This window comes from Rhodnius prolixus, unplaced genomic scaffold (assembly GCF_049639745.1).
Source record: "Rhodnius prolixus isolate KJV_2025 unplaced genomic scaffold, Rpr scaffold_15, whole genome shotgun sequence".
NCBI lineage: Eukaryota > Metazoa > Arthropoda > Insecta > Hemiptera > Reduviidae > Rhodnius > Rhodnius prolixus.
The window spans coordinates 4,085,622-4,098,535 of record NW_027411605.1 but is presented as its reverse complement, the minus strand read 5'-3'; the positions used below and the strand labels follow the sequence as shown (position 1 = coordinate 4,098,535).

The 12,914-nt window shown below is 34.8% G+C and overlaps 1 protein-coding gene across 4 annotated transcripts in view; it reads right to left on the bottom strand.

Annotated features, from left to right (window-relative positions):
• LOC141454934 (glutamate receptor ionotropic, kainate 2) overlaps positions 1–12,914 on the bottom strand; it is a 491,708-nt gene that overhangs the window by 7,693 nt on the left and 471,101 nt on the right. For 3 of the 4 annotated variants that reach the window (XM_074129638.1, XM_074129641.1, XM_074129639.1), the window contains 5 exons: positions 11,992–12,189; positions 7,109–7,334; positions 4,386–4,550; positions 2,550–2,650; positions 1,228–1,380 (listed from right to left, as the gene is read on the bottom strand). In XM_074129638.1, the coding sequence (XP_073985739.1) occupies positions 1,228–1,380; positions 2,550–2,650; positions 4,386–4,550; positions 7,109–7,334; positions 11,992–12,189 (843 nt within the window). The remainder of the gene's footprint in view (positions 1–1,227; positions 1,381–2,549; positions 2,651–4,385; positions 4,551–7,108; positions 7,335–11,991; positions 12,190–12,914) is intronic. The other variant, XM_074129640.1, reaches the window with a different exon arrangement.

Here is a 12,914-nt window from a genome sequence, read left to right as displayed (position 1 = left end):
AAGAGAGCGACGAGCAGCGAGCAAAGATTCGCATGCACATAGTGACGAGTTTAGACGCGTTTCTCCTTTCGACGATACAAGATGGAGGAACTATTTTTATATGAAAATTCTTCGTTGAAACTTTGGTATTTGCAGCAGCTTAGTAGTAGGAGCTGCAGTGTACATGACATAAATAGGTCTAGAAATGAACTTGGTGAATTTCATCACTTGTACCAACAACTTCGGGAGCATCCTGGCAAGTTTCATGCGTATTTTCGAATGTCTATATCAACATTTGATTACATACTAGCCCAGTGTAACCCCATTAATCAAAATCAAATTTTATTGTTTTTGAGTAATACAGCTCATAACATGAGTTAGGCATAATATAGAAAAATTAACTATGTAGGTTATTTACTAAATACAAATCTGTGTAACCCCATTAATCCTAGCAGTTACTTTAAGATAAGAAAATAGAAATAAAATAGAAATATATACAGATAAAAAGAAATTAGTCAATTAAAAAAACACAATAATTTTATTAAATCACTACACCATGATTTGTCGTAAATTAATGTTGTTCATCTGAAAAACTGGAGTAGTACGACGCAACAGAAGAAGGATTGGAGAATTCGTCCTGATCAGAAGTAGTAGGACGTGAAAATGTAATTTAATTTTGCCTAGTATTTAGATGAAAGTTAGCATTAAGGGATTGAGAACCAAATTAAATGTAGCAAAAATTACCTGAATTCTCCATTAACTACTAATTGTTAATTAATTTAAACTATTAATTATTAAAAACTATTGTAGCTTCACAAATACTATGGCCCCACAGAGGTTTCTTTAAACAAACTAAACCAATAAATGTATCAATATCCATAACCTTTGAAAAATAACCTTTACAAATTGAGCGCGATTAGAGCGAAGAAATCAAACATGTCATAACGCTTTGCTCCACTCTCTATAGAGCGTTGCTCTATCTTTGCTTTCTCGCCACTATGCGCGGTCCCATTTGTTTACTTGTGTTTGATTTCGCCGCTTTGCTCTTCGCTATCATCGCCGCTCCACTATGTTTCCAGCCTTAAGAGAATCAAAGAGGAGAGTATCATGTTTTTACGTATATACATTTTAATTGAAATATTTCCAACTGTTTTTTCTACACTTTAAAACCACAATTGGCCCATTAAATAATCCTCAAACAAAACAAAAAAACTATTATTAGAATAGAAAAGAATAAAAACTACTAACTCCATTGATATGTTGTATTTCCAGTGCCGACGGGACGTACGTGGTACCCGGGGAACATCTGGTACAATTTCGTTTCAGAGCCGGCCTTTGCCTAGAACCATGGCATCGTATTGCAAATCTTAATTCTTCAGCCATTTCAGAACATAATGATTGCTGGAAAATAGAAGATTAATAAAATCGAAGTATTTGAGTGCTTAAAATTATTATTTTATTTTATTAATTTGAACACCACGGCCCGAGTAAATGATCAATGTTTCAGTCAAGTCTCTGCATATCGTTCAAACATTCTAAACATGAACCCGTACCGCAACAACAATCAACGCATCAGTGATTGTTACAATTATAAATCTAGAGCACTGATCAACAAAAATCCTCAAAAGAAGTTGTATCTTCTTTAAATAAGCTTGTAAAACAATCGACTTTGTTTTCTAAGAATTGGAAGCCCAGAATTCTACAATCGATTTAAACGGACAATATTTGACCACTTAAGGCTTAATAGCAACCAACTATTGAATTTTCTATCATTTAACGAAAATACTTTTGATTCTATTGCATACTTTAATGGCACACTGTAATGATCTGTTCAGGTATTCGTTAATTTTTTAAGTACGAAAGGTTTTATTCTATTTTTTATAGAAGTTACGAGTACTTTGCTTTCACTTCTCTCTTATTTTGTAAGGAACGCAAATTTGAAACTAAATCTATCTTCCGAGGCGTTAGGTCAAAAAAATAGTTTTTTGAACCTATGAAATAAAGGAACACTGAATAAACGTGGGCGGCACTCAATCTCTTTGCAGACACTTGGTAAAAGGACAAAGAATACGAAAATGAAGCTTTCGCATAATACAAAGTGAATAGTAATTGTAATTCGAAAGGGCTTTAATCTAAGTTCTTAATTAAGAAAATATAAAACAAAATTAAAGTTGGTATATCATTCAGTAAATCGATGGGCAAGTAGGTAAATCGTGGACCCTATCAAACTGTAAAACCATTTTGTGGACTCACCTTTATTGGGCGTAGGTCTTAAAACAAAAAAAAACGTTATTATGCATCGCCATATCGTTCAGCACTGATTCAACTTCTCGTACATATGTATCAAAACAAAAGAACATACTGAGTGGAGGTTACACTCTACTGAGATCTCGAACTGGTAGCAGCTAGATACAGACTGCAATCACCAGAATATAACCTCAACACAGTATAACCTATACGCATAATACACCTTGGAACTAAGAAGGCATGTATCAACTTTAAAAGGATTAGATTAAAAAAAACCTTAAAGATTATTAAATTCTGAAAAACAAAATGATACTATTACTTACACGATCAGTTTGGGCATTTTTCTTTGAATTCCAGCAGAACTCTAAAATGGCTACTAATATGGCTAGCGCAAGACCGCATAGTAAGACTACGAACACCCCGCCTGAAAAAAATAAATACTGTATTAGAATGATAAAGCAACAGAAACAATGAATTGGTAATATTAAGTGAAATTTATAAGGTTGCTGCTTAATAACTTTCTTTTCTGTTGAGATGCAGAACTGGAGAAAAGCAGCAAGAAATTATTGAAACTAAAACTTTTCCCAAAATTCAAGTCCCGATATCTCACTTCCAATTCATCAGCTCTTAAAGAAAATTCAACCATTTGTAGAGAACATCAGTCACGATGTACGAGTACAGTAAAAACTGAATAGATGAATTAGTTTATGAGATATTTATAGCTAAAATTTTCCTAGTTTTTAAAGATGTCCAAAATTCAAGTCCCGATTTCTCACTTCTAATTCATCAGATCTTAAAAGAAAATTTGTAGAGAACATCAGTCCCTATGTACAAGTAAAATATAAAGTGAATCGATGAATTGGTTTATGAGATTATGAGTTTATACTATACTCGTGTATAGGGACTAATGTTTTTTTAAAAATAATAATCTAATGTAAGTAAAGTGAGAATTGGGACATATTAAGTCAGTAAAAATTTAATTGATACTTTAAAGGAACTCTGGTTTTTATTATTTACTTAAAAACTGAGAGCTGAAAGAACCTACTATGAATCTTTCAGTCGCCGTGCTTGTTTGGAAATTTCATTATCTCCTAAAAAATTATAGGTGTTTTCCTGATGTGATGCATCTTTTCAACATTTCTTTATTACTTATATTTGATTGCTAGGTTATTATGATATTAGAATGAGATCGCGATAAGTTTTACTGATGTATAATTTGGAGTTATAGCCTTCTTAACTTGTATAACCTTAACCTACACAACATGTTGGGTGCGTTCCACTAAGCGACCACAACGACCAAAACATACCTACAGGCGTTCCACTTGGCGACCGCGGTCGTTGTGGTCGTGGCGAAAACGTCACTAATGACGTCACTATTTTCGCTCACGCGAAGCCCACAACGCCCCATCTATAGAGCTGGATCGAAGTGGGCGTTCAAAAATATGGCGCAATTTTTGAAACAAAATATGGCGACCGAAAAAATTATCTCATGTAAATGAAAGTATTACTTCACGTAAATAATAGAATGTGTTTCTCGAAAGTCTACAAAAAATAAATAAATAAATAATTACTTATCCCTTTACATACTAAATCACTGAATAACACATAATCATTTACCTGAAATAACTTTTAAATTCTTCATCTGAATAAAGATCAATTACACTGATAGCTAATAATACGTGGCCTAAGTTTTCGCTTTTTATCATTGCGATTTTGTAAAATTACATTCCACTCTTCATCGGAACTAGATAAAGAACTTTCTAAAGCATTATTAATAAATATCCAACTGTTGCCACAAAAGACATTTTAATTTTATTTAATCGCAAATTTTATAACTACTCCACTAAAATGTAATATAAAAAATTGAACTATCCTATATATTCTTTAAATATAAGTCAACTTTACCAATAATTAATAAAGTTTATTATAACTGCTTATAAACGGGGTTAAAATTAAAAAACAACCTCTTCAAGCTTCTGACTTATTTTCGAGGCCGCCATATGTAATGTTTACATGAACGGTTAAAACGCCCACAGTCCCATTACACTTGGGTTTTCGATCGCAACGCTCGCAAACAAGTGGAACGGACAAAATCGCGGTCGTGAGCGTGGTCGTTGTGGTCGCTTAGTGGAACGCACCCGTTATGAAAAAAATGTTACCTATGTTTTCTACGCCGAGTGCATTCGCTTTAGACTCTTTATTCTTATCATCACGACTGCAAACATCACCAGTATTCTTCCACCATTTATCATATAGTATCTGTATGACGCCTTTCTCTTGAAGTTCCAAAATGGCCAATGAAATCTTGTCACGCCATGGTGAACCTAAAAGTAATAAAATAAAGGGGAAAATAACCATCACGTTAACCAACCTAATCATGAAATTATCTTCATAGGTCTTAATTAAAAAGTTGTTTTTTTTTTTTTTTGCAAAAAAAGAGAAGTTATTTAAACAGTTAATTAAACAAACTTTTTAAATTTTTTTTTTGTTTTAAAGTTAAGATAAGCAAAGAATAGGAAAGTTTTCTACACGCTGACAAGCGAGCCAAGCACGTAACATTTTTTTTTATTTGTTTATCAACAAATTAAATTTGTTACAACGCTATAAAAAATAGAAATAAAAAAAGAAGTGAGATGTGTTGGAAAGATGCAAGCAAAGTGGGTGGCTGGGATACTCTTGTAAGTCAGTAATGGAAGGGCAGTTAGTTTCTGGGAATCAGGTTTGGGAAAGGGCAACTCCAGGCCAGAAAACTTTGAACCAGAATGGCGCCCCCCCCTCACGGCCAGCAAAGTAGAAAACTGGAAGGAAGCCAGAAAAGATCAAACCCAGTTTACAACAAGCTGAGGGCCGACTGCTGGAGAATTTCATCACAAGCTGCTAGTTTTGCTACAAACGCTAATATGGTTACCACGACTTTTTTTTCTTGGCAACCAATCCGTTTCCTAAAATAGGCCAAAACTTTTATATTTTTTAAAAAAAATTGTAATTGATTCTTTTCCTCTTTTAAGAAAAGCACAGATTATAATGGCGTTAAATTTAATAATTATTTTAAAGATCCGTCCATTTAGGACATCAATATAAATGTGTACGTGAACATATCGGACCCTCTTTTAATTATTTAGTAAAGTCTTTTAATTATTTAGGTGTGCCACTGTCTTCATCGGGAAAATTTAGAAAAGCTTGCGATTATTTTGTGAATAAAAGCGAGGTGGTTATTCCTAGAGTAATGAACATATTATCTCGCTATAAATCTGATGGTTGGAACTCTAAAGTTCAACTCTTTAAGTCACTAATATTGCCGACCCTACTGTATTCCTCCGAAAATTGGGCTGCTGATTACTCGGATATATTAGAAAGAGTACAATTAAGATTTTTCAAATACTTGCTACATTTATCTTCCAATACCCCAAATAGTTACATCCGCTTAGAAGTAAATAGTTATCACCTAAAATGTTATATATTCAATAGAATGATTAAATTCTGGCACAAACTGTTATCATTACCTAATAATCAAATTCAGAAAATCTGTTATTTAAAATTAGTTCAGGAAAATAATAATACAAATATTCCTTACAATTGGTGTTCACGTTTAAAAAATATGTTGTACAGCATCGGTGCCATAGATATTTGGAACAGTCAAAATCCAGTCCTTCTAAAGAACAACCTCACCAATTTAAAAATTTCATTTCAGAATAACCTTTTGTGTAAGGATGTAAATAATGTTCTGAACTCCAGGTTTAACTTTCACTACAGGTTAGTAAGTGCTTTAGGCATCGAGGAGCACTTTCTTAATGTTAACATGAGCATTGCAGTTTTAAGATTATTTGTGCAGTTAAGGCTTGTTAGCAATAAATCTCCAAGTTTTTTCATAATGGGGAGGAAATTTAAATTTAAGCCAGAAAACCTCTGTTTTACCTGTTCATTGTTTAAATCTGACACGTTAGAACATTTCTTAATAGAGTGCCCTTACTACAGTCCCTTAAGGTATCAGCATTTGAATAAATATACATTGGAAATAGTTTCCCTTTTGACTTTCCACTCTAAATTAGAGTTACAGAATTTATACCATTTTGTAACTCAAGCTTTGGAAAAGCGGCAAAAAGCAGGTGTAATATTAGGGCTCAAGTAAAATTCACAGTTGAGTATATTAATTTAAGGAAAAAAAAATTGAAATAACAATAATTTTTAGTGAAATGTATCATTTATTTTTGTTTATGTTTATATTATTATTATTTTTTTACATTATGCTCATTTAATGTAGTACACTGAAGTTTATTTATGTTTAACCAACTCATTGCAAAAAGTTGTAAACTTATAAGCAATAAAGTTATTTATTTATTTTATTTATTTAATAATTATTTTAAATTCATGCTAGTTCATCCAACGGTAAAACTCCTTTTTCTTATGCTATCTTCAAGTTCGTGCTGGACCATATTTTAGTTAAACTACTGGGAGGAAAAGAATTGAGATAGAATAAAATTGTTAAAATTAATTTGTACCAGAAATAACCCTTTTTAACGTCTCCTTAGTCTTAGATTTCGACTTGGCCTCCTTAAGCTTCCTACTGGAAACACCATTTGCAGAATAGACTGTTCCACGGTGTTCTTTAACATAAAAAAAGGTTACCCGTAAAATTTGACTAAAGTTTCGGGTTCCCTCTAAACCACCATTTCATCAGGTCTAAATTGAGGCTGCAAGCTTTCCCAGACTGGTAACGTACCTTTTACTTTGTGATAAAAAAAAAAAAAAATCACGGGCATGCAGGGAATACAAGGCTAGGAGAGGTTGATATAAATCTTCCAGTTAATGAAGAGTAGTCCAATCCCTTCAATAAGGACAGAAATCAAAGAAATAAATAAGAAAGCCAAGAAATGGGACTTACCTTTAGGCGTAGCAATACCATATCCTTTTGAATCTAATAATCCACCAATCTGTGTCAGATTACAATCCCTTTGTACGGCATAGTCCAGCATTGTGGATTCCATTAGGAAAGCGTAATTTCCTTCAAGCACCCTTTTAATCCCGTCTTCGTACGAGGGTACAAACACTGATGGCTTTTTATTCTCCATGTATCGCCACATTTTTTGATATATTCCAATTTTAGAGTCCTGAATTGATAAGAAAAAAAAAGAAAAATTAGGCATTAGATAAAACAACGATAACATATAAATCGATTTTAAATTTACCGATTTCTGAGGAATCGTTTCCCATCATTATTAACCATATTAAGGGTTTATATTAATATTTATAAAGGGTTTTATAGGCGCCACGGTAGCCGAACGGTTATAGGCAAGACCCGCAAAGCTAAGATGTATTGCGGTACTAGTCTATATTCCCAATGGTTAATATGTTATGAGAAATTAACAGTAAAGTATGTTAGGCGGTTATAGGCTAGACCCGCAAAGCTAAGATGTATTGCGGTACTAGTCTATATTCCCAATGGTTAATATGAGAAATTAACAGTAAAGTATGTTAGGCGGTTAGAGGCTAGACCCGCAAAGCTTATAATTATATTAGTACTATTATTATATTAGTGCACTGCCTGTCTCCAGACAGTGTTTTCTCTCGTTACAGACAACACTTCCATCATCGGGAGCTATAAGAAGCTTCAAGGAAGGGAAAATCCTGCGTCTAGGTACTTTTTTATTTGTTAGAAGAAATGTTAATGAGGTGCTTTCGTACACTTCCAGGAAAAATTGGAAGTTGGGACATTAAGTTCCACCTGAAGACATAGGAGGTTACTTCACTGTACTTACTGACTTACTTTTAGTTAAATTAATGGCACTATTTTCCAAAAAAAGAAAAGTGTGAAAACTGAATATGAACCACAACTTAGTAGTTTCTAAAAATTACAGCGTTTTAATGGATGTGAAAATTTAATTATCTCTCCAGTCTGGAATGTGGCTGGAAGTGATGATACTGTGGGGGGGGGGGATAGTTTAAAATGGCCGAATGTAATAATTCACGGAAGGGCTAGCAAAGCATCTAATCTAGTGTAGGATTTGTTAGGAAGTTGGTATATATACAGTGTTACACTTCCCTTAACCACTTTAAACCAGCCCTTTACCCCCGGGGGCGCCACGACTCCCTGTACTAACCTCCTGCCCTCGTTCGTCGTCCACACACCCAGAATCTACTCGGCGACGGTGTTTCCTTTTCAGCTCCAACTCACCACTGGGGCATTGTCCAACGGTCTCGCTATCTCAAACCCTTCTCTACTAAAAAAAACAAAAAAAAAAACAGCCCATCGTAGTTAGTAAGTACCCCTAGCAAACATTCCGCGGACCTTATCTTCACAGCAAAACCATGGTACTCTTAGTGACCCACATAGTACCCAGAAAGTGTCTACCTTTCCGGCTCTTCCTACCCGTTCACAGACTAAGGGACCTCATTCGCCAAAAAAACCAACCGTTATATCCTTGCAGATGTAGTTTTACCTAAACTTGCCACAACGAAGGTTGAGCCCCAACTTTTTTTTTCTCTTGCTCTTAGGAGAGTCATGGAAATGTACTAAATTTTCGTTGCACAGTTTTTACAGGAAGTACACATTTTTCTTTGAAGTGCCAACTCCGACCGCTAGGTTATACAGAGATTTTCGTCTAAATCGAGAAAGGTTTCCGTTAACCGGAAGGACGAAGTTCTAAACCCTTTTTTTCCATTTTATTTTTTACCCTCTAATGCCCTATTAATTTTATTTGAAAAATTGTACAAGAAGTGATTTTTTAAGTGGGTTACGAACGATAAAGCATCTAAGATGATATAATGTGCTATTCACAGCCTGCTGCATTTTGGCTAGCGTTATTTCCCGCGTTAATATATTTATTTGAGGGAAACTTAACCCCGGAAAACTGAAATCCCAGTTAAACCGAATACACAGTATTCTCCGGGAAGATAATAAAATAATGCCGGTAATTTTCCATAAAAATATTACATATAACCGTGAAGTTGAAAGTGAACCATTTACGACACGTAAATCCCATGTCTTTTGTAAGATCTTTTGTAAGACCGTGGTAAATCCCAAGAAATTCGGTACTAATTGCACCATATTTTGGGGTTTTACATACCTACATGAACATAATGACCCTTCAAGAAAATCAGGTATAAGAGAGTTGCTGTCACGCCTGCGATTATGTTACATCGGAAGGCAAAAAATTTTTCCTGTCGCCACCGAAAATTAACTTTTGTTTCGGCGCCGATCTGAGGCGCCGTTCTTATGATGACTCAACATGATCCCGGTTAATCCGAATCCCGGTTAACCGAGGGCCGGGTTAATCGAGATTGCACTGTAGATGTTTTTTTGTTAAGGATGTTACTATGTCTCAGATTCCAGGCTGGATTTCTTCCTGGGCAATGCAGTTTTTACAGGACCTTTCTATTTACCAAGGGAGGTAGATTTTCCAGACCAGAGTAAACTCTATGTTAGAGTTTGGGATCAGATTCAAGGTCTCTGGTCCCTTGGAAACCTCTGGGGTGAATCATTTATTTAAAAAAAAAACTAAATTTATATTTTTCTATGAAATAATTAACACACAAACCACAATTTTTCCCCAGAACGACTACTTCCGGGAATAATACACTTTTAAAATTTTTTTGACGAGACCTCAATACTTCCTGTAATAACAAGAGGCTGTAAAAGTTTTATCTTCAGAAAACTAAGATGAAAGAGTAAACCAGAAAAACCGGAAAAAATACAAAGTAAATAACTGCAATAAAAAAGAAAAACCTCCCTTTTATCAAAGGAAATGATAATTTTCATTTAATCCCCCTCCCAAAAAGTCGGATCAAGGAGGAAGTTGGATCTACCGGTGAAGGAGGGGAAAACATAAAACAGTAAAAGCCAGGAAGAGAAAGATGGAGCTAAAAAACATTACGTGGAAACAGCTGGGCTCCCACTCGACTACCTCGCTTTTCTCGACTTTTCTTCCCTTCTCGACTTTTCACAACCATTTTCCTTCCTTTAAAGATCTCCTCCCTCCTCAACTCCTACTACTGCACTAACACTCAAGTCATTTTTCTTGTGGTTTGGTTATCCACTTCCCGCTTATTACCCCGGCACACCGCTGTTCTTAAAATTAAAGATGCATGTTTATCGTGTCTTGATAAAACTTCTTCAATTTTCATTTCCTCTTGGGAGTCCACTTTGTTCCGCTACATAAATTATTATTATTGTTTTTGTTTTATTCTTTATCTGTACTTCTTATTTTGTAGCGTTCGTCAGATTAATAACTGAGAGGTAGAGAAGAACTAACCATCCCTTTCTTTTAACGTATTTGCCACAACTAAGTGCTAAGCGCTTAACCGAGAACGTTCATCTACTCCTCTATATAGCCTAGGTACTAATACCTGTCGCGTGCTTACGGGAATAATTACCTTCCCCAACTATCTGAGAAAAGAACGTTTACCATTTTAAAATTTTCGAATTCGAGTAAACACACAGAAGACTCCCCTGAATTTTGAGGTCCCTTTGAGTCCCATGAGTCCTCCTGAGTGCCTAAATAAAAATGTGAGACATTGCACAAAGCTAAAATTAATTATTTCGATTGAGTACCTACAAAGGGATACAACTTAATCCTAGATAACTTATCTCTAAACCGGATCTAGCACTTTTCCTCAGAGCTTTTTCTAATTTCCCCCCCAAAAAATGGTTCCAACGATTTTCCTTAAGCTAAAGTCCACAGAGTGGTCCTCAACGCTCATTTGGATAATTCAGAAAATTACGATTAAGCACACACTTATGGGAGAGGTGGTAGGAGATACTTCTCTGATACTTTTTCTGTACCCAATTCAGTGTAATGTACACGGTTCTATTTGTATATACATGTTAAGGTAACAGAAATTTGCTGCCTAAAACTCACAAGAATGAAGAAATTTCTACCTTCCGGTAAAAGAAAACCACTTTACTGTAATGCACCCGTATAATACATACATACTTATATACATATGTACATTCATAGGTACAAATGTACTATGTAATACTGTGAATTCGCTAATATGTATTGTTACTGGGTTCGATTCCCGATCTTAGGCCTTGGATTTTATTTAATGGTTAATATGAGAAATTTATAGTAAAGTATGTCAGGCGGTTATAGGCTAGACCCGCAAAGCTAAGATGTATTGTGGTACTAGTCTATATTCCCAATTGTTAATATGAGAAATTTATAGTAAAGTATGTCAGGAGGTTATAGGCTAGACCCGCAAAGCTAAGATGTATTGCGGTAATAGTCTATATTCCCAATGGTTAATATGAGAAATTTATAGTAAAGTATGTTAGGCGGTTATAGACTAGACCCGCAAAGCTAAGGTGTATTGTTGGTTTAGTGGGTTCGATTCCTACTCTAGGCCTTGGATTTTATTTAATGGTTAATATGAGAAATTTACAGTAAAGTATGTTTGCTAGTCGCTTCCGTCCACGACACCTAATTGGTAGTTGGACGTTAAAAATAGGCGACTACTTTACTTTACTTTTACTGTGTATTCGGTTTAACCGGGATTTCCGGGTTGGGTATAGCCGGAGGTCAGTCCGGTTAATCGAGGTTGTACTGTATTAATATTATAAAAATTCAGAGTCTGAAAAAGTGCGCAAGTTCGCATCTCTCAAGAATTTTATTGTATCAGGAATTCATGTGAATATTCAGACGAGAGATTTATTGTTTTTAGGCTAAACATTACTATGCCTGAGCTCTTCCAAAAAAATAAAAAAAAAATAACCACACCGATATATCCAGCTGATAAAATCAACTTTTAGAAAATAAAAACCAAGCTTACCCTAAAAAATGTCATCGTTGAACCACCTTCCAGTGTACCGTAGGCGATTTCAGTCTGTTCTGAAAGGTCGGCCGCACTCTCTATCGGCGTGATCATCCGTTCAACGGTGAGAAATGCGGCTAGATTCGCTGTATAAGAGGAGATGATGATTAACGTGAAAAACCACCAAATTCCGCCGACGATTCGTGTTGAAGTGGCCTAAAATTTTTTGTAGTATTTACTTTTTCTTTTTAAAAAATATTTATTAAAATCAATCAACCAGAGTAAAAACAAAAAATCAAAATTTGTGTTTATCTTGTAAGATAATTGTAAAAAAATATACGGGACTAAAAATTAAAACTACAAATGATTTGTGCAAAGCAGACTTCAATCAACAATCAACAAAGCAAGTAAAGAGAACCAAAAAATAAGCAGAAAGTACACAATACCAGATAAAGCATGCAAATTGTTTGCAGAGTGCGGTTTTACGGGGTGCAAAGTGCAAAGTGCAATAAATAATACTTTTCTACATAATTTTTTTTGTCTCTTCTTTGATTGGGTAGAAAAGTCGATGACGTTTTAAACGGTCTTTTTTTTTATTTACTTCCTTCTTAACTTATGGCGATGGAAATCTCACTCAACTTAAATTAAATGGCTTTTTGCGTCTTTTTAAAGGTTTTTACTTGAAAAAATCATTCCTTTAAAGTATACGTCTGTCAAGGGCAGTAATGTTTAACCACTGTGTCGCGGCACACAACGTTTATATATGATTAATAAAGTAAATGAGGAATACGAGGTATGGCTATATTAAATAACGAGACTGATGCTGCAACAGAAGAACTATGCATGCTCCAAGTCCTAATGACCGACATCTTTGCAGCGTAAAGCCTTCTCTTTCGATTGCTGCGCCTCACGTGTTTGTAGAGAAATCTGTCTGACCGGAA